The sequence below is a fragment of the Rhinopithecus bieti genome, unplaced genomic scaffold (genome assembly GCF_001698545.2).
Source record: "Rhinopithecus bieti isolate Rb0 unplaced genomic scaffold, ASM169854v2 scaffold_757, whole genome shotgun sequence".
Taxonomy (NCBI): domain Eukaryota; kingdom Metazoa; phylum Chordata; class Mammalia; order Primates; family Cercopithecidae; genus Rhinopithecus; species Rhinopithecus bieti.
Genome location: NW_016803289.1, coordinates 895,051 through 915,836, shown reverse-complemented (window position 1 = coordinate 915,836; position 20,786 = coordinate 895,051). Strand labels below are relative to the sequence as shown.

Sequence of the window (20,786 nt, the reverse complement as noted above, 5' to 3'; positions counted from 1 at the left end):
AATTATTGAAAAGTACCTTTGTTTCTTAATTACTATTTTATATAAAGAATATTTAAACTTTCTATTAACTTTTAAACTAAAATAAAAACACTGGATGATGAAAGCATGCTGAATAAAGTTATATGTATAATTTTATTTTCCCTAATCTTGAAAGAAAGCAATGGAAAATTCATTTGGTTAACGAAGTTACAGCATGTATTAAGTTTAATTAGTATAAATACTGCCATCTGCAGGAGCATTGAACCTACTAAACTCAGCACAGGAAATTCAATTCTTATGAATATACGAACTTTACTCTCAAAGGCTGTTTTCCAAAACCATCTTCCAATAAATAATTTTAACTATACAACTTATGCAGAAGGAAATCAAATCTATTCATACATAGGCTTAACCACTATTATTGAGAAAACCAGTTGGGCTAGCAGAACTCTTCTATTTGACTATCAACATACAGACCATATAGAAAGGTCCTGTGTTTCTTCTCATGCTAAAAAGATACACTGAAGTTTCTCTCAAGGTGATTACATGCAGATTGTGAATACTCACAAAATAAAATCTAAATTTTAATCTTTTTTTTAAAGGGAGCATTTGTTCAATTTTCCTACAACTCTGTCCTCAAATTAACATCTAAGAAATGAGAAAATTCCATTCAGCATTCTGGATGATTCCAATGTCACTGACAGTTAAGTTTCTTAAAATTCCAAATAAAATTTTATAGTTTTAGAAGTAGAACTCCTATAATCCTAGACCTATTTATGTCCAAACTCCACCCTCTACTCTTGTATTTTACCTAATTCTTCCACTCCTTCCCTTCATCTTGTTTGACTATCCCTTCCTCAATCATCCTGATTAGACCCAGACAATGCTATTTCAAAAAGAAATTAAGCCTCCAACACAAATTACATACAAATCCTTCCCGTTCACCTTACTGCTGAATTGAATTAAAAGGGAAAAACCAGGAGACACAGATCTCATTGTATAACCAAAGATTTGGGGAAGGGAAAAACAAGTCTTCCTTGTCCTTGTTTTTTCCTAAACACCTTGTAGGACTGAATTAAAAGGGAAAATGAGAAAAGTGAACAAATATTAATACCAAAAAGTCTTAATAAACAAACTAATATTTGATACTAATATATCACTTTTTTTTTTTTTTTTTTGCGATGGAGTTTCGCTTTTGTTGCCCAGGCTGGAGTGTAATGGCGTGATCTTGGTTCACAGCAACCTCTGCCTCCCAGGTTCAAGCAATTCTCTTGCCTCGGCCTCCCAAGTAGCTGGGATTACAGGCATGCACCACCACGCCCAGCTGATTTTGTATTTTTAGTAGAGACAGGGTTTCTCCATGTTGAGGCTGGTCTCGAACTCCTGACCTCAGGTGATCTGCCCGCCTCGGGCTCCCAAAGTCCTGGGATTACAGGCGTGAGCCACTGTGCCTGGCCTAATATATCACTTTATATGACACTCACTCTCTCCAAAGAAATATTAAGACTATCCAATTCAAGTTCTCTTCCAACCGACCCCCAAAATGTCACTAATGGCTGCTGTTTATTGAATGCCTTCTACTGCCAAACTTCACAGGTATTGCTTCATTAGGTGACTCAAATGGTCAGCACCACCTGTCCAAATTTTTTTAATGATGGAGCAAGCATCAGGGGAAAATATGACATCAAAATGAAGCTAGAGCCAGACGGATTTTATTATGACAAACTTCTACTTTCTATAGTAATAAATTTTGCTGTTGTGTACCTTTCATCCATTAGTCCTAATTAAGAACCTCTAAAGAAAAGCAAAAGTTGTTCAAATGACAGGCTTTCAGAATACTTAAACAACATTATCATGCTACCTCTCAATCTTCTCTCTACAAAATTAGCAACCCCAACTCCTTCAGATCACTCAGAATCCACGATCTGGTCTTAATACTGTCCTTAACCCTAAAGCAGACCAAAATTACAAAAAGAGGTTGTGACAAATATCAAGCTATTCTCCATCTATCATTTAGTTTTCCCAGAAAAATTACATATAGAGAAAAGTATCCAGCTGCTTGTCTTAAATTTAATCTAGAAAAGGGACAATCCCTAATAGTAGAAAAAACATCTTTTGTTTTCTTCTTTGTAAATGATTTGAATTTCTTAAACACCACATAATGGGCATTTAATTATCTAACACTACATCAACAATGTGTAAAAGGTTTTCCAAATCAAAAAAATACCTGAAATTTTTGGTTTGTTTCTTGACAAGGTATATCTGAAGGTGTCCTTTTCAGAGTGGTCACAAAGAAAAAGACAACCAGTGCAATAGTGATAATTAAGATGTTTGCAAATCTAAGAAATAGATGTATCACAACTCTATTCTTACACAGAAACAAGTATAAAAAAGTAGCAATAAGTGGGTGGAATGTGAACTTGAGAGACAAGGCGCCTAAGTTCTATTCGCCTTTGCCACAAACTAGCCCTGTGAACCTGACCTCTCTAAGGTACCAAAACTTTCAACTATAACACAAGGAGAATGAACCATGGATCAAGGATTAAATGTGTTTGACAAAAACTAATGCATTCAAATTTGGAATGCCCAACACTATCCTTTTTAAACCCTGTGGCAAGAGTTCCACTCCACAATATTTCTTAATTATTTCTCTAGTTTTAATGACTTCTCTTAAGACAATATAACACATCAATTCACCATAACAATTTAAACTTTTAAATTATGCACATTATGCTTTACTTCATAACTGTTACAAGGGAACCTTCTAGTTCCTGTTTTATATGAATTGTTTTATAGTTAAGTCACTCACATTTTCTTAAATTCTTAAAATTTCTTAGCTTTTTCTCAATAACTAAGCATAGTTATTAAGAGCTTACTCTCTGGATGTGGAGGGCACAGGCTCAAATCTCAGCATCATCACTTATTAGCCATGTGATGCTGGGCAAGTAATTTAACCTGTCTGTGTACCTATCTCATAAGATGGTTGTGAAAATTAAAGCAGTTAATGCATGTAACGTGCTTACAACAGTGCACTGTACATAAATCATCCAACTTATGTAAGCTACTGTGACATGATTTCTCAACTTCATAGACTCAACCCTTCAAAAATATTGCATTTAGAACGTTATTTACATGAAAAGATGATCATTTTTAACTCGTTGAGGGCATTATTCAAAATAAGTGTAGCTTTAAATGTGGCTCTAATTTTAGGACATGTAAACAACAACAAAAAAAGGACATTTACCAAAACTTAAGAGAAAATATTGCAGTTAGCCATGAATCTTTCAAAAACGTTTCAAACAGGTGAGATTCAAGGCAAATTTCAAACGCAACAGACACATGAGAACAAACTAACTGACAATATGAAAACATAGCTGGAAAGACCATTATAATCCGTTGGTTTACCTGGAAGTGGAATTGGCATGCCAGGAAGGGGAACACGAAACGGAGGTACCATTACTGGTGGAAAAGCAGGTATTGCTGTTGTTGGCTGAGGTACTGAATGAGGAACAGCAGGAGGTAACGTCTGAGGGTGCGGCTGGGGAACAGTTTGCACAGGTGTGGCTGTAGGAGCAGGAGTTGAAACACTAACTGTAGGCGTGGCAACTGAAACAGCAGAACTTGGGGTCTGATCTTGTGTTGTGGGTGCTGATAAAAGATAAAACAAAAACATGTATCACTCCTTCATAAATCATTTTACTATATTCATTCATTCACGCATTCAGTAATTTAAGTATTTAAGGGACCATTCTATGCACTGCAACAAATCTGTCAAAAGGTCTCATCTTCAAGAAGCTTGAAAATAGTTAAATGAAATATAAAAATACCAAGTAAAATGTGATAAACATATAGCAGTATAAATCAAGACCCAAAGAACATTTCTAACTGTGAGAGGGTATAGAAATTATATTGGGATGCTGAGCCTTGAAAAATTAAGATTTCAACAAGGAAAATAGCAGGAGGGGGGAAGAAGAAAAAAATAAACTAGTGAGAAAAGTATGAATAAAGGCAAAGAATAAAGAACAAAAAGGAATTGTTTAGAAAATTGAAGGCAACCAGTTAATGAGTGAAACAGTAGGCATACCAACAAAACCATATGTGGCTGGAAAGGTGGGCCAGAAACAGAAATTAGAAAGCCTTGAACAAAAGGCTAAGGTGTATGTCCTTAACTGGGTAGGAAAAGGGCAGAACTTAGGTAATATAGAGAAAATGATCTAGGAGAATACAAACCAAAATACATTAACAGTAGTTACCTTCTGTGTATGCCTCTTTCACATTTTACTATTAATATATATGCTTTGTTAGACTTTGAACTTTTTATAAGAATGCATTCACATTATTTGTGTGACTTCGTGAAGGTAAATGGGGTACATAGCAAACTAAAGGTTCCCGTATGGAAGAGTAATAAACAGGTTTCATTTGATGAATTAACCTCACAGATGCATAGGAAGAAAAGAATAGAAAAAGATAAGCAAATAACTAATGACTAACTGGATATGAATGAATGGAATCAAAAACAACTCAGGTTTCTCTCATTATTTTAAAAAAATGAAAATTTTTTAAACTGAGGTTTCCATTGTGAGAGACCAGGAAAATGTGAAATTCCAGATCATTTGGGTTCTGCTAACACATTATTTTAAATATCGAAAAATAAAACACTCCATCCCTAGCAATTGCATTTAAAATCAAACTAAAAACTAAAATCCTTATTTTATACTTTTCAAAAAGTTTCAACTCTCACATGTTACAAAACAATTTTGTTATTTATTCATAACCCGTCTAGTTCCAAAATAAAATTCATTTTAGTAATTCATTGGTAACAAATACTTCATCTTTTTTCAATGTAAAGAAAAAAATGTCTACCTGTATTGGACTAAGAATGAATTTGTCAAATGAAATAAAATGAAAACAGTGCTTTCCCAATCTTTACGCCAATTTTGTTCTAAACAAAAGCACACTGTTTAATACAAACCACCCAATAATCCAACTGACAACAAAATCTGTCAGTATCTTTTTCTAGCTTCTAATAATGAAAAACTCACTTAGGCTGGGAAGATGTGAGCAATTTCATACTTGTTAATGAGGGACTCACCTTGGCTAAATAGACAGCAGGGCCAAACAAGTATCTTCAGGGGCCCAGGAATGAATTGTTGGTCTAGCATAGACCTAGCCTTAGGGTACAGTATCATATTAATATAATTTTATAACAGTGTAAAAAATACAAAGTACATGCAACATTTGCCCAGTCCCATACATATACCATTCAGCATTTGTAATCTACTATAATGGCTGAAAACGTATCTAGTCATTGTTCCCAACTTCCCTGAGAAGTAGGATTTCTTCATCATTTTTCACAAATTTGCACAAACTGAGTTTATGCTCAACTGGGATTAAAATATATTCTTAATTTTTAGTCCCATTTACCCCATAGATCTATATTGTAGTTCAGAAAATTAAAATTTAAATATTATTATAGTATTCAGATAATTGCTAAAATTGTGTTCCAAACTACTGTAGTCAGCAAAATAAAGAAGGGCATCAAATTTCAAGTGGAAAAGAACACAAATGGAGATGACAAAAAATATTTCCTCAACCCATTCCTCTTACTTTCCAGCACAGCATTTTCTGAATTTGATTAGTAGCCATGAGTCATGACAGGAAAAGAACAAAAGCAATAAAATAATGGGAAACTGGGAGAATGTTATCTAAGACTTCAGTGGGTAAATTCCTACTAACTTCATTTGCTAAAGCAACTAGTGAAGCACTGGGCCTCAAAATATACTAACCCAGTCTCAGATCTTAACTAAAAAAGACAAGTGACTATATATAATAAATGGAGAAATATTAAGACTGCAGTATGACAACGCTTTATGATACTGAATCAAGTAAAATAAAAACAGACACTGGAATACGTAGACAACATCAAAACTGATGTTTAAAAGCAGTAAAAAGAATATTATTTTGCTATTTTATATTTCTGGGAATAAAGTCCTCCAATCACTGAAGAATAAAGCAAAACTGACAAACAGGACACAAGACAGCTATGGGCTTACTGACACACCACTCTGAAAACAGAAATGGACTACATATAGTATGGTTAAATTATCTAGCTAATCACCTTTCTTAAAACAAAATGAAGTACTACTATTTCTCCTTTCTAAGAACGCAGGAAAGACAATTTAAGCAACACAGACCCTCCACATAAAACTACATTGCTTTTATTAATCCCCTTCTCCCATTACTGCCACAGGTCCCCCATAAAAACTGGTAGTCTCCTGCCGTGCCAGAGGTTTGGGAAGCACTAAGCCTGTAAAAAGGTAAACACCCTTAACAAACTAGCTACTTTGACTGTTATACTTTCACATCAAAATTCACCTTAGCTACAAAAGCAAACAGACTTGTAAAACACTATTCACATTTTCCTGTTCAGTACATTTCCCCCACAAACTATCTAAAAACCATTGACAGGATCTTTAAAGGCTATCCCCTTATTATATGTACCTTACTTAACTTCTTCAGTTGTTTTTTATCAATAACATAAATTCAAATTTGAAGCCAATGTCAATTAATTTCTCTCTTATATGTATTTCTTACACACTAATAATTCCCAAGTCCCTGAAGTAATCAGAAAAAAACCCACATTTTTTTTCTTTATTCTTATCAATTATCCGGGTAGTAAAATAATACAAATTATAATCACACTGTAGGAACAGCTGTGTATCTTCAGACAAGTGCCATAACAAATATCGAATTTTAAAAAAATCATTATTTAAGTACTTTTGGACTTAGTCTCAACCTGCAGAGTAAGGAGCAACATCCGTATATTAATACGAAAAGAAAAAAAGAAAGAAACCTCCCAAAAAGAAAGCAATATTTTCATATTAATGACAATCTTTTAAGCCAATTAACAGCTGTGTCCCTCTCTTCATCCCTGAAATCTGCTACTAATCGACTCTCACCTTTTCAGAAAAGATCTATTCTTTGAGCCTCTGTGAGTTTATACCTGAAAATTCTCCTGCCTTTCTGACTGCTGCCTTCTATGGCAACTCCTCAATTTACCTACTCGCATCCCAGTCTAGAAACTACTCTAAAAGAGATTACTGAGAAGTTCCTAATAAACCTCCCTGATTTCATCACCACCCAAAAAACCAACACCAAAAAAACTTGCAAAATACTGCGTTTATACAGACCCCCAGTGCCTGTCTCACCTACTTGCCTAGTTCTTAAGACCCTTCAAAATAAAACCCTCTCACCTCAGAAGCTTCCTAAAAACCCCATAAACTACACTTATCATTTTCCTAACCTTTATTCATGTTGCTTCTCCTATCTGAAAATCCTTTCCTTACCTGTGAACCTACTTAAACCCTACTCTGTTTCCTTCATGATAAATACCCATATAGTCCACCCACTTGTTTCTCCACTTCCCAAATTCTTACATCTTTTTCACTGTATAGTTTTGCACACCAATATCTAACTGTTTCACATGTGTTATTCTTGCCTCCTTCATTAGGAACACTGGAAACTCTGTAAGGTAGGGACCAAGACTTACACTTATTTTGCAAGCCCACAATGCCCGGCATTACTATTGGCCAAACGGAACAGCTAACTCTGCACTTTCTCAATTTAGCTTCATGAACTGCAACTGGGCAAATACTTTCTCCTATTAATATAAATTCCTGCTTTTCTCTAACCCAAAAGTTTTAGTGCCAAAAATGTATTTTAAATAATTCTAGTATTAAAGGATAACACCAGAAACACTGGGATCAATATGAAATGTAGTCCTCTACTTGTTCACCTCTCTAGCCCCTATATAAAAACACATGCTGGGTGGTACTCACTTGATACTGTCTGCGCAACTGAAGTAGCAGTTGTTGTGGTAGAAGTGGTAGAGGAAGGGGTGGATGATGACGTTGAAGTGGATACTGCAGGTGCTGGGCTACTGGTCGTAGGGGTGGAAGCTCCAACTGCTTGTGCTTGTACTTGTGCCTGGACCTGGGCCTGGACCTGAGCCTGGGCCTGGGCCTGAGCTTGTGCCTGAGCCTGAGCTTGTGCCTGGGCCTGGGCCTGGGCCTGCGCCTGGGCCTGGGCCTGTGCCTGGGCCTGAGCTTGCGCCTGGGCCTGGGCCTGCGCCTGGGCCTGGGCCTGCGCCTGGGCCTGAGCCTGAACCTGTGCCTGGGCTGCAAGCATAGGTGTCAGTTCTGATTGCTGAATAACCTTAACTCCATCTGGCTTGGTCCATGCAGATTCACGTGTCCGAGCATTATAATAATAAACCTGCAGCGGAAGCAAAAAATCAATGGTTATCATAAAATCTGTCAATTATTATTAAAAACAATAATGGAACCATATTTTATCTTTAAAGCTATTTAAAATAACATAGGGTCAGGCGTGGTGGCTCATGCCTGTAATCCCAGCACTTTGGGAGGCAGAGGCAGGTGGAGCACTTGAGGTCAGGAGTTTGAGACCAGCCTGGCCAACATAGTGAAACCCTGTCTCTACTAAAAATATTAAAAAATTAGCCAGGTGTGGTGGCAAGCACCTGTAATCCCAGCTACTCGGGAGGCTGAGGCAAAAGAATCACTTGAACCCAGGAGGTGGAGGTTGCCATGCGCCGAGATCGCACCACTGCACTCCAGCCTAGGCGACAGAGACTCCATCTCAAAAATAAAAAATAGCCAGGTGCAGTGGCTCACGTCTGCAATCCCAGCACTTTGGGAGGCTGAAGCAAGCAGATTACCTGAGGTCAGGAGCTCGAGACCAACCTGGCCAACATAGTAAAATCCCGTCTCTACTAAAAATACAAAAATTTAGTTAGATGTGATGGTGGGCACCTATAATCCCAGCTACTCGGGAGGCTGAGGAAGGAGAATTGCTTGAACCCAAGAGGCAGAGGTTGCAGTGAGCCAAGATCGCACCACTGCACTCCAGGCTGGGTAACAGCACGAGAAGCCATCTCAAAAATAAAAAAATAAAAAATAAAATAACTTAGGGCCAGGTACAGTTGCTCACGCCTGTAATCCCAGCAGCACTCTGGGAGGCCAAGGTGGGTGGGATCACCTGAGGTCAAGAGTTTCAGACCAGCCTGGCCAACATGGTGAAACCCTGTCTCTATCAAAATTACAAAAATTAGCCAGGCATGATGGCAGGTGCCTGTAACCCCAGGTACTCAGGAGGCTGAGGCAGGAGAATTGCTTGAACCCAGGAGGTAGAGGCTGCAGTGAGCCAACATCGCGCTACTGCACTCTAGCCTGGGCGACAGAGTAAAACTTCATCTCAAAAAAACAAAAACAAAACAAAACAAAAAAAATAAGTAATTCCACCCCACAGCCCAATTTTCTACAATGAGCACATTGTATTTTTAACACCCAAAGGGAAACCCATGTTATATGCAGAAATTTAACGTAACAGACCTGAGACAGCTATCTGTAGAAAGCCCTGCTGGCCCTTATCTGTAGTCTGAGAACTTGGATTTCAGGAGGGTTGATATTCCCTTACCGATAAGAATGGCTTGATGTGCCTAAACCAGTTATGCAAACAATGCAGTATATGCTGAACACCTGCTTTCCTTCTAGGAGCCTGAAATTTGGTATGTGCTACGCAGATGGTACCAAAGTGACCATAAGCTTCCAGAATCACAGGTAAATGTGTGTTAGCACTCCAGGCAACCTTATACCTGCTGCACAAAAATCGAATCCAGTCAGCTTCTCCTGGAGTCTTATCCCATTTCCCTGCTTACCCAAGGCTCATTCTTAACTGACAATATCACTGATCTCAATCTGCCAGAACTCTTTTTTACTCCTCTGTCAAAAAAATGACAACTTAAATTATATTTTATAATTTACCTTTCCATCTGGAGTTTTATTTTCAACCCATATCTCCTCCGTAGGAGGTAGTGCTGGAGTACCAGGAGCAGTCACAGGAGGCATTCCTGGTGGAAACATCATACCCGGAGGAGGAGGCATGGAACTCATGGGTGGAGGCATGAAAGGTGGTCTCTGTTAATTCACAAGAACAGTAAGTCACTTTAATTACTTTTCCTCCAAATTATTACTGAATTTTACTCAAAAGTAAAACACTGTAAGAGAAACTAGTTTTATAGTCTATTCAAATACATTCACCTGTCGTAGAAGCAAAATGTCTGCAACAAAAATTACCGAACTAGAAAGAAACACATCAAACTACTAATAGTGGTCAACTGTGGGTTATAACACTGTCACTGAATTTTGCTCTTCCCTTTCTATATGTTCTGCTTTTCACACACACGGCGCTGGATTACTTTTTTTAAAAAAATTGATTTTTATATACTGTTTTAATACCAGGCACATCACTGTCTCCACAGCTTCTTGAAGAATCCTTCAAGAAAAAGTTTTCACTGCACATAAAAAAGAGTTTCAAAATTAAAAAACTGACACTATGACATTATAAAAACATTTGGAGCAGGGATTTAAAAGATTTCCTCTATAATCTATAAGTAACACTAAAATTCAATTATCAAAAGCACCTTAATCTGGATAATGGAACTCAAACTATGCTAATAATGTGAAGCTGTACTTTACTTTCCTAAAAATTTCTTTCCCATACTCCAATCTTTGTTGGATTCAGTTGAGTATCTTTCAGGCGTCAGCACACCAGATCTAAGTTATACAAAATATCTATCCCAAATGTTTCATGAGCCTTTGGCTGAAAATCACTTGGACTTAATAAAAAGTAAAGCCACACAATTATTCAAGACCGAGAAAGGCATGACAACATTAGAAAGTATCTCAGCACAACATTTGATATATTTCAATGAGAGGGTTATATTAGTTCATTACATTTTATAATACTCCACAAGTAGGTTTAACTCTTAAAGACACAAATTAGAACAAATTCACATGTTAAAGATTATACCAGAATAACTTAAAAAGCTATTTCTTATTCTAACCTTGAAGCAAATATAAAATCATTTAACAATGTGTTTAAAGGAAGGAGAGGCTATTCGTTATTTGGAAGGCCATAAAATTATTGAGCAAAGTATTAAAACCTGTCTCTTTCATAACCACAACCCTATCTAAACAGAGTTAACATCACTTAAATGGCACATCATTGCCTTCTTCTATTTTTAATATAATTCATTCTTCACTGTCTAAGCTAACAGAAGGCAGATGATACCACTATATTTATTTGGTTTCAGAATTATACAGGCTAAACTAAGAAAACATAGATACATACTCAAATAAAAAAATACAATCCCAAAATGAGACATTTGAGAGCTGATACCTTCATGACCTCACTTCAGACAGCAAGTCTGGATACAATGGAGAGGGATATATGCCACAGGTTAAAATACCACAAGTGTTTTTACTTAAAGAAATCCCCTAATAAATCTTTCTCAAAAATAGTAAGATAACCCTACTTTTCCCCCCAGGGCAGAAAAAACATTCAACTGTGCTTATAAAATGTGTTTGCTGTCACTTTCCAGATTCTATCCTAGGCACCATTTCTGGGGACAATAACTACTCAGGAATATATATACATGTATTTTTAGACTTGCTGGCAACATATATCATTGAAAACAAATTTTCTCCACTCAAAAATATCTTAAGATTTCAAACTTCATTTCCCACAAAGAAGATGCATTACTAAAGCCAATTCACAGAGCTAAAGGTAAGTAAAAACTATTGAATCCTGGTTTTATACATATACTTCTCTATCACCATTTAGAGTTCTATTCTGAATTTCCTTAGTAATTACTACTACCACTAATTTAGAAGAAACATATTAATATATAGATCTTCTCTTTAGCTCCCATTTTCCTATAAACTGAAACTATTTAAGAATATAAGTTTTTAAGTCAAAACCCATATATAATATTGATAATGATGCCAACAAAGAAATGGCAACCTCTACATTCTTTACCTGGAGGTGTGGAGGGCCCATAGGTGGAGGTATCCCTCCTGGAGGAGGCATGGGCGGCATATTAGGATCAAAAGGAGGACGTCCAAAGGGGGGCCGTGGTGGTGGTGGAGGGCCTCGCATCATACCAAAAGGTGGAGGAGGTCGCATCAGAGGTGGTGGGCCTCGCATCACTGCATTTGGTGGGGGAGCCGGACCTCGGAACCTCAAGGCCTGCTGTTGGGCCATCCTGCATGGGAGAGCAAGGAATAAATTTTTCTTTCTTAAAATTACAAAAATGTAGCTACTGATCTCTAATTACATCAAATTTAAAAGGTTCTTAAGTCTAACTGGAGTTGGAAAGTCATCATTTTGCAACCATCACGATAAAAACTACATCAATGGGCCGGGTGCGGTGGCTCACACCTGTAATCCAGCACTTTGGGAGGCCGAGGGAGTGTGGGTCACCTGAGGTCAGGAGTTCAAGACCAACCTGGCCAACATGGTGAATCCCCATCTCTACTAAAAACACAAAAAGTAGCCGGGTATGGAGGCGCACGCCTGTACTTCCTGCTATTGGGGAGGCTGAGGCAGGAGAATCACTTGAACCCATGAGGTGGAGGTTGCAATGAGCCAAGATCATGCCACTGCACTCCAGCCTGGGCGACAGAGCAAGGCCCCATCTCAGGAAAAAAAAAAAAAAAAAAAAACTTACATCAATGGATGATCTAGTCTGGATGAATGATCAAGGGATGCCGAGTCTAGGCAAAAATTTAGACAAGAGGGTTATCTGGATGGTCTTAAAGTATTTACCCACATGCTGCTTAAAGTTGCAAGAAAGGATGAAAAAAACAAAACACTCTAGGTAATAAGGAAATTGGGTAATACCTTGACCCAGTGATCAAAACTAATTATCATCTAAGAAGGACAGATAATGTGTGCCTGAGAGGGATACAACATCACCTATTCCAGCCAAAAATGTATAACCTCAATCTAATAATGGGGAAAACATCAAACAAACTCAGAATAAGAATAAGGAAGGAATGTTCTTTCTTTTCTTTTCTTTTTTTTTCGAGACCAAGTCTCACTCTGTTGCCAGGCTAGAGTGCAGTGGCACAATCTGGGCTCGCTGCAACCTCCGCTCCGGGTTCAAGCTATTCTTCTTCCACTAGATGGACCTACAGGCGTGCACACCATGCCCGGTTTAATTTTTTTTTTTTTTTTTTTTTTTTTTTTGCATTTTAGTAGAGACAGGGTTTCACCATGTTGGCAATGGTCTTGATCTCCTGATCTCATGATCTGCCCTCCTTCGCCTCCCAAAGTGCTGGGATTACAGGCATGAGCCACAGCGCCCGGCCAGAAGGAATGTTCGTTCTATTAAAAGGGGGATGTGTATTCTTCAGAAGTGTCAGTGTTATCCTTAAAAGACAAAGAAATGCGTGGAAATGCTCCAAAGAAGTTTAAAGAGACACAATAACACAATTTTTTTTTTTTTTTAAGACAGAGTTTCACCATGTTGGCAAGGCTGGTCTCGAACTCCTGACCTCAGACGATCTGCACACCTCGGCCTCCCAAAGTACTGAGATTGCATGCATGATCCACCATGCTCGGCCAATAACAACACAATTTTAACTCTAGATTGAATTCTGTAATAACAGGAGGAAACGCCATACAGGGCATTACCAGATCAACTGACAACACTGGAATATGCACAACAGATTAAAGTATTATTACAAATTTATGAAGTTGATAATTAGGCTGTAGTTAAGTAAAATACTATCTCTATTCTTAGAAAATACTAAAGTATTGAGGGGTAAAAAGCCATAGGTATACCTTACCCTTGCAGTTCAGAATAACAAAGAGGAGGCATGTGTGCATGCAAATAGTAAAGCAGAAAAGGTAAAATATTAACATTGAAGACACTCTAGCTTTATTTTTGCGACATTTTGTAAGTTTGAAATTACCTCCAAAGTTTTAAAGGGGCAGGGGTAACTTAGGAGATGATTAGTAGTCTCTATCTAAAGGGAAAGCCTTTCCCTGTAGGGCACACTACCCCACCACCTCTCACTCTCAACTCCCTAAGTATTTTCTCCACAGCATTTAAGCAAATAAGTAATGTCACATGAGATAGTATTATCTATCTCTTCCCCCAAGCGCTTTTGTAAGAGAATTATTAACTCTTAAAAGTGCTTACTATGAGCAAGGCAGTGCTTACTCTAAGTTCTTTTCAAATATTACGTCTTTTAATCATCAAAACAACCCGATGAGATGGATACCATTAATCTCAGTTTACAGATAAAGAACTAAAGCAAAGAAGTCACTTGTCCAAGGCCAAACAATCGGTTCAGTATTAAAGCCAGGATTCAGGTGGCCCACGGTGGCTTGTGCCTGTGATCCCAGCACTTTGGTGGCCAAGGCAGGCAGATCATTCGAAGTCAGGAACTCGAGATCAACCTGGCCAACATGGTGAAACCCTATCTCTACTAAAAAACACAAAAAAATTAGCTGGGCATGGTGGTGCACGCCTGTAATCTAAGCTACTTGGGAGGCTGAGGCAGGAGAATCGCTTGAGCCCAAGAGGTGGAGGTCACAGTGAGCTGAGATCATGCCAATGCACTCCAGTCTGGGCAACAGAGCAAGGGTTTGTCTCAAAAATAAATAAATAAACAAAACAGAGGATTCAAACACAGGCAAATGCCCCTTTCAGAGTAGGAATTCTGTTCACTCTTGTATCCCTAGCACAAAGATCTGTACATAACAGGGCTGAACAAATATTAATATCAGTATTTGTTGCCTGAACCACTGAATACCTAGGTGACACTGTACCCAAACTACCTTACAAGTAGGGTATGTAGGATCTTAAAAAAATTTTTACAATTTCACCCATTTACTGACTACCTATCATGGTATTCCCAGTAGCTATTATACATCTACATTATAAATAAAAAATCTACATTTCTGTCCTCAAGAGAGGAATTAACAAATATATAAAGAATTATATTCTTTATATATTTGAAAAAAATCATTCTTATAGTCTTTCCTTACCAGGCTCTTTCAACTCTCTGACATTTTTCAACCCTCTGCTTATAGATTACCCTTTGAACTTTCTCTAAATTTACCACATCATAGTTCAATTCTGAGACACACCAAAAAAATCCTAATAAAGAACCAATTTAGGCCAGGAGCAGTGGCTCATGCCTGTAATCTCAGCACTTTGGGAGGCAGAGGTGGGTAGATCACCTGAAGCCAGGAGTTCGAGACCAGCCTGGCCAACATGGCAAAACCCTGCCTCTATTAAAAATACAAAAATTCACTAAGCATGGTGGTGCACGCCTGCAGCCCCAGCTACTTGAGAGGTTGAGGCATGAAAATTACTCAAACCCGGGAGGCAGAGGTTGCAGTGAGCCAAGATTGCACCACCGCATTTCGGCGTGGGCAACAGAGCAAGAATCAAGTCTCAAAAAAATTTAAAAATTAAAAAAAAAAAAAAAACTAATTTGCCTTCTGGACTTGTTTACAATCCTGGCATAACAAGGATTACACCAGGATTGTAAACAAGTCTAGAACTACTACACCAAGTATATTGAATCAAATTTGCAAATGATCCTACAATCCAAAGGTTAGAAAATATGAGTTAAAAAGGAATGTGGGCCGGATGCCACCCGGTGGCTCACGCCTGTAATCCTAGCACTTTGGGAGGCCAAGGTGGGTGGATCACCGGAGGTCAGGAGTTTGAGACCATCCTGGCCAACATGGTGAAACCCTCTCTACTGAAAATACAAAAATTAGCCCGATGTGGTGGCACCTGCCTGTAATCCCAGCTACTCAGGAGGCTGAGACAGGAGAACAGCAGGAATCTGAGAGGTGGTGGTTGCAACGAGCCAAGATCACACTACTGCACTTCAGCCTGGGAGACAGAGCAAGACATTGTCTAAAAAAAAAAAGAAAGAATATGGATTGCATCAAAATAGTCAAAAGGTATTTTTCAAATTATATGCATCCCCAAAAGACAGAGGCCACTGTTACTGAAGGAACGTCCAACCTTTCAGGGCAAAAAACAAAGTTGACCACCAAGGAAAGACACTCTGTTTCAGGCTTGAAAGTTAATAATGTACCCTACTCTTAGATTTTTTTTCCATCTGACTCTCCTTTTTTTCAAAAAGTCTACAGTATTCATTTCTGTACAATTTCATACTTCCTGGTTACAGCCTGAAGTTAAGTATTTAAGACCCAGAACCATAAAAAAGCTCTGTTAGGACTCTGTCTTTTGTTGTCAGGCTAGTTACGTAATTTCTGAGTCTTGAGTTTCCTCAGATGTGAATGAGTGAGGAACAGAAAAGGTATCTGATACCTCTGTTCAATGAGATAATCCTAGTGAAACATTTAGGGTGGTACCTGGTACATAGTAAACTACTTCAGCTATCATTACTTTCATTCCCCCACAAAACCTAGCAGTGTTTATCTGTAAAAGGCATTTCACTATTAATTTGGGATGCTTTTCAAAAGTCTGCCACTAAAATGGTGACAAAATTCACATAATTTCCTTTTTTGAATAGCCTAAAGTTGCCATTTTCTGATGTTAATTACGCACAGAACATGGGCTGGGCTCTTCATATCATACTGCTTCATCACAACCACCTCACCAAACCTGCAGTGAGGATTAAATGAGCTAATAAAGTACTTGGAATAGGGCTTAGCACTTAGTGCTATCTAAGTTATTAGCTATTATTACTGTTTCTGTAACATTAGTACAGTAATAGTACTGGGAAGTGTTAAATAGTATTAATATTAGTAATGTTAGTTATTATTACTATAATTATTATTATCAGGCCCTGTATTACTTGGCCCACATTAAACCTTTCCACAAATTCTAGTCTTTTCCTTTAAATATTTCAAGTTTATTACTTTGAAGCCTCTATACCTGTTCTCTTTGCCTGGCATGTTCTTCCCCGGATTTTCACATAACTAGCTCCTTCTCATTATTCAGCCTTCAAGTTTAAATGTCAGCTCAAACTGCTTTCCCACTTCTAGCCTCTCCAGGCCCTCTCAGGCTCATTATTCTCAATTTGAGTTTTCAATTATGATAAATGCTATAAAGAAATCTCCCATTTACTTCTGAATTATCTTTAGCCACTAGTATATAGTTCCCTTTAGTATACTGTTGCAACACATTAAAACACATTATTGTTTTAATAATGATAGTAAAGTTACTATATACCAGTATGGTTATACAGACATTATCCGTATTAACTCTTAATCCTCACTACAGCCTAATAAGGTAAGTTTGGCACCATTTTTACAGAGGAAACGATAGCACACAAAAATAATTTTCTTAAGGCAGCTAGTCAGTGACAACACCAGAATATTCTTATTCTCATTTTATAGATAACAAAATTTAGATTGCAAGTATCTTAAGTACTGATAGGTAAACAAAGGCCCTAGGGAAAGGATCTATACAAATGACTCTGGAAGTTACTTTAATGGCATTTGGAATGTCTATAAATTTTCCATCTATTGTGGTTTATATTCCTACCACTTACAACCTTTCTGAATAACAAAAGCCTACTTGCATGAATAAAAATAACAAAAATATTTCACAAGATCATGGAAATACAAACATAAGGTATTTTTCTATAACAGAAGTACTCTATCCAGATATGCAATCTCCCCAATGCTAAAGACAATACTTTAATTGGAGGGGCAAGAAATAAAAAGATGCTACTGATATATGAGGAGCGAATTCTATAAACTGTGATTGAGGAGACCTGAGGTTTAGTCCAGACCCTGCCAACCAACCAGCGACCTCGTGTAAGTCACTTCACACTTACAGGCAAATTTAATCATCTGATGTGGTTGATTTCATTTACAATTTAGATAGCTCTTACAAGCTGGAAGCTCCTGCAGGACAAACGTCTTTTTTTGGTCTGGTTCAGGGAACTACTGCCAGCAACTGTCACGTAGTACACAATAAATGTTGGCCCAGTAAGTGAAGTATCTTTAAATCTCCTATCTTCATTTATTTACAACATAACTACAGAATATCTCATTTGCCAGGAGGTTATGACAGACACACCATGAAGTACATTCAGGATACAAATACAATGCAAAAATAAAGCCCCAACTTCTGCCATCAAAGAGGCCACATACACACCTAATTTCATGACAAATGCTAAAATAAAGATCTGTACAGTATGCTCTGCAAACAAGTTCCAATCCAAGAGGGTACGGTATAAAACATTTGCAACAGGGCACATTCATTTGCAAATTAAAGCCCTATTCAAATCAGTTGTGCAACATTAATAAAGTCTAAACGGCTTTATTAATAAGGATATTTTTAAAAGCTTTAGAAAGATACTTTCTAAAATGCAAAAGAATGTTCCCTAATAAATCCATCTGAAACTAGCTAAGTAAGCTCCCTTTAAGACCGAAATCAGGAATAAGCTTGGCATAGCTAATATTGAAAGATCCTGACAATTCACCTTGATCACTCATTAATACTGTATACATCAGGAGTTTAAAGGATTTCAGATGTGTCTCTGAAATAAGACAAAATTTCGTTTCTGCCAAAGTAGGGATTTGTGTTTGTGGCCATGCAGAATCTGAAAGGCATTTTCCTCTTCTAAAACCTTGAATACCGATACCCATTTCCTTACACAATTTCATCTTAGGCTCTAGACAGTATCAAGGGTCCTCATAATCTACACTGCTCTTTCTCATTTTCAAATGTTGACAACAGCCCAGTTCAGAATAGGAGCTGAACATCCGAAATGCCATTTCTCCCATAAAGAAAAAAAAAAAGTACCATATACACATAAAGCATAATACCTCTTTTCCTCAAAAACCACTGACCAAAAGATTTCTCCAGGTCACTCTTATTTTACCAAATTTTAATTACAAATTCATAGGCATTGAGGTTCCAGGGGAAAAAAGGTCACTGCATTGGTCAGGGAAATGGCACGAGTAGTAGGCGAATAGAATGCCAATCGGGATTGCAGGCTCTGAAACCTGCCTGAGTTCGAGCCACTTCCTGGAGCCACAAATCCGCCTATGCAATCTTATTCTACTGACTCAACCTCCACAAGGCTGTTACCTCACCTGTAAGATGGGCGAGTAACAACTGAAGATGCCTCTGGTCTGTGGCCTGCAAAATGTTAACAGCAACTACTCCAAACGGTGGTCGTGAGGATTAAATGAGACAAACCTAAGTCAAGGGTTTACTGGCACACGGTAAGTGCCTAATAAGCGGTTGCTACTGTTGTTGTTACTCACTACTACAGAATAATAAGGAATAAAGGGATGAAAAAAGGAAGAAAAACCACTGAAGTTAAGAAAGGCAAGCGATAAGGGGGATAAAATGAAAGGGCAAACGTGGGGAGCCCAAATAGCTGGGGAGGGCGTGGAGAAGGCTTAGCCAGAAGTGGCGAGCGGTACAAGGGAAGTAACTGCGAAGTGCAGGGACGTCGATGAGGAAAACCAGGCCCGCAGCGGAACGCGGCCGGGGGAAAGACTCTGGTCGGCCGAGATGGAGGCGACACGCGGCTGAGGCGGGGCGCAAAGGCGGGAGCACCGGGCCCGGCCAGCGGGCCGCAGGCCGCGAGGGGCGGCGGAGCCCCAAGAAGGCACTAAGAAGCAGCCGAAGAACCCGCCGGAGGCCCTGGCCCAGCCCGGGCCCGGCTCTCATTCAAGCCACCTTCCCCTTCCCCTTCCCCCTTCTTAAGCCCCATGCGGTCCTGGCCCAGGGCGGCCGCGGCTCCGCTACCCCCGTCCGCCCCGGATCTCCACATGGCAGGTCTAGCACCTAGGGCTCTCGTGAGCAGAGATGTGAGGGAGGGCAGCGTCCCTTACCTGAGCTCCCCCGGGTTGAATCGCTCACCGTCGCCCCCGTCCCCGCCACGCTCCGCCATTACAGAGGGCCGCGTTCATCCACCCGCCGACCCGGCGTCCCTTATTGGCTAGAAAAATCGTCAATCCCCAACAAGAGAGGAGGAGATAGCAGAGGTCTGAGATGTGGTTGGTCAATCTTTCCATCAATCTTCGAGATGGGGGCGGTATCTTCCTTGCTATTGGAAAAGGGGCCCGCCGACTTTGAAAGCGGTATGAAGACAGCCAGTTGATTGGTGGCTCGGGGGCTTTATGGGAAATGTGATTTTAGCAGTGAGGAACCGCCGGCGCCCTCTCGCGGTAGGCAGAACTAAGTCCTCCCACGTTCGGCTCAGCCTGAGGTAGCCACGTGTCTGTCGGCTTCCGGGACAGCCAATTGTGGAGCCATATTGGCCAGTAGTAGCTGAGGCGGAGAGCATTTCCACTGGGCAAGCCAATCAAAATCGACCTGGGCCTCGCCTAAACCAATTGCACAGTTGCTGTGAAAAGCCGCTATTCCCTAGCTTTACAGTAGCAGGAGTCAAGTCACCACTCAGCTCTATATACATGTTATTAAATAATATATTATTAATTACAAGAATACCTCCCAATTTATACTAAATAGTTGCAAACGAATAGGTGTTATAAGTTGCTGCATTAGGAAAGGTAAATTGGTGAAGGCAAGCCTCTTTTCAATTTACAGCTTTACCATCTCTCCCTCAATCTCAAAATGTGCTTGTCTGAAATTAGCACACCCAGAATACCAGACGATTCTGAATATTTATTTCGTTTTTCTAATTAACAACAAAAAAAGTTTAGGATTTGGGGTTTCAAAGGTACAATGAAGATGAGCCCTTTTATTAAAGTCCTAAAATATTAAAATAATACTAATAGATAAATTTTACTTGGACCATGTAAGCATGTCCATGTAGCATGCTTACCATGTTTGCTAACCATGTAGCAAACCCGGATCTAAGTACGTCCCGTACGTTAACTCCTTTAAGATTCAAAAATCACTAAGAGGTGGATAACATAGTCACTGTTTGTAGATGAGCTTGAGGAGCAGAGAAGTT

The 20,786-nt window shown here is 38.9% G+C and overlaps 1 protein-coding gene across 1 annotated transcript in view; it reads right to left on the bottom strand.

The window, feature by feature from the left end:
• TCERG1 (transcription elongation regulator 1) overlaps positions 1 to 19,799 on the bottom strand; it is a 64,827-nt gene extending 45,028 nt beyond the window's left edge. Inside the window, 5 exon segments of the mRNA XM_017872275.1 lie at positions 3,385 to 3,627; positions 7,818 to 8,253; positions 9,822 to 9,974; positions 11,878 to 12,103; positions 19,699 to 19,799. Of these exon segments, the coding sequence (XP_017727764.1) occupies positions 3,385 to 3,627; positions 7,818 to 8,253; positions 9,822 to 9,974; positions 11,878 to 12,103; positions 19,699 to 19,757 (1,117 nt within the window). The 5' untranslated portion in view covers positions 19,758 to 19,799.
• Between the last annotated feature and the right edge of the window lie 987 nt (positions 19,800 to 20,786).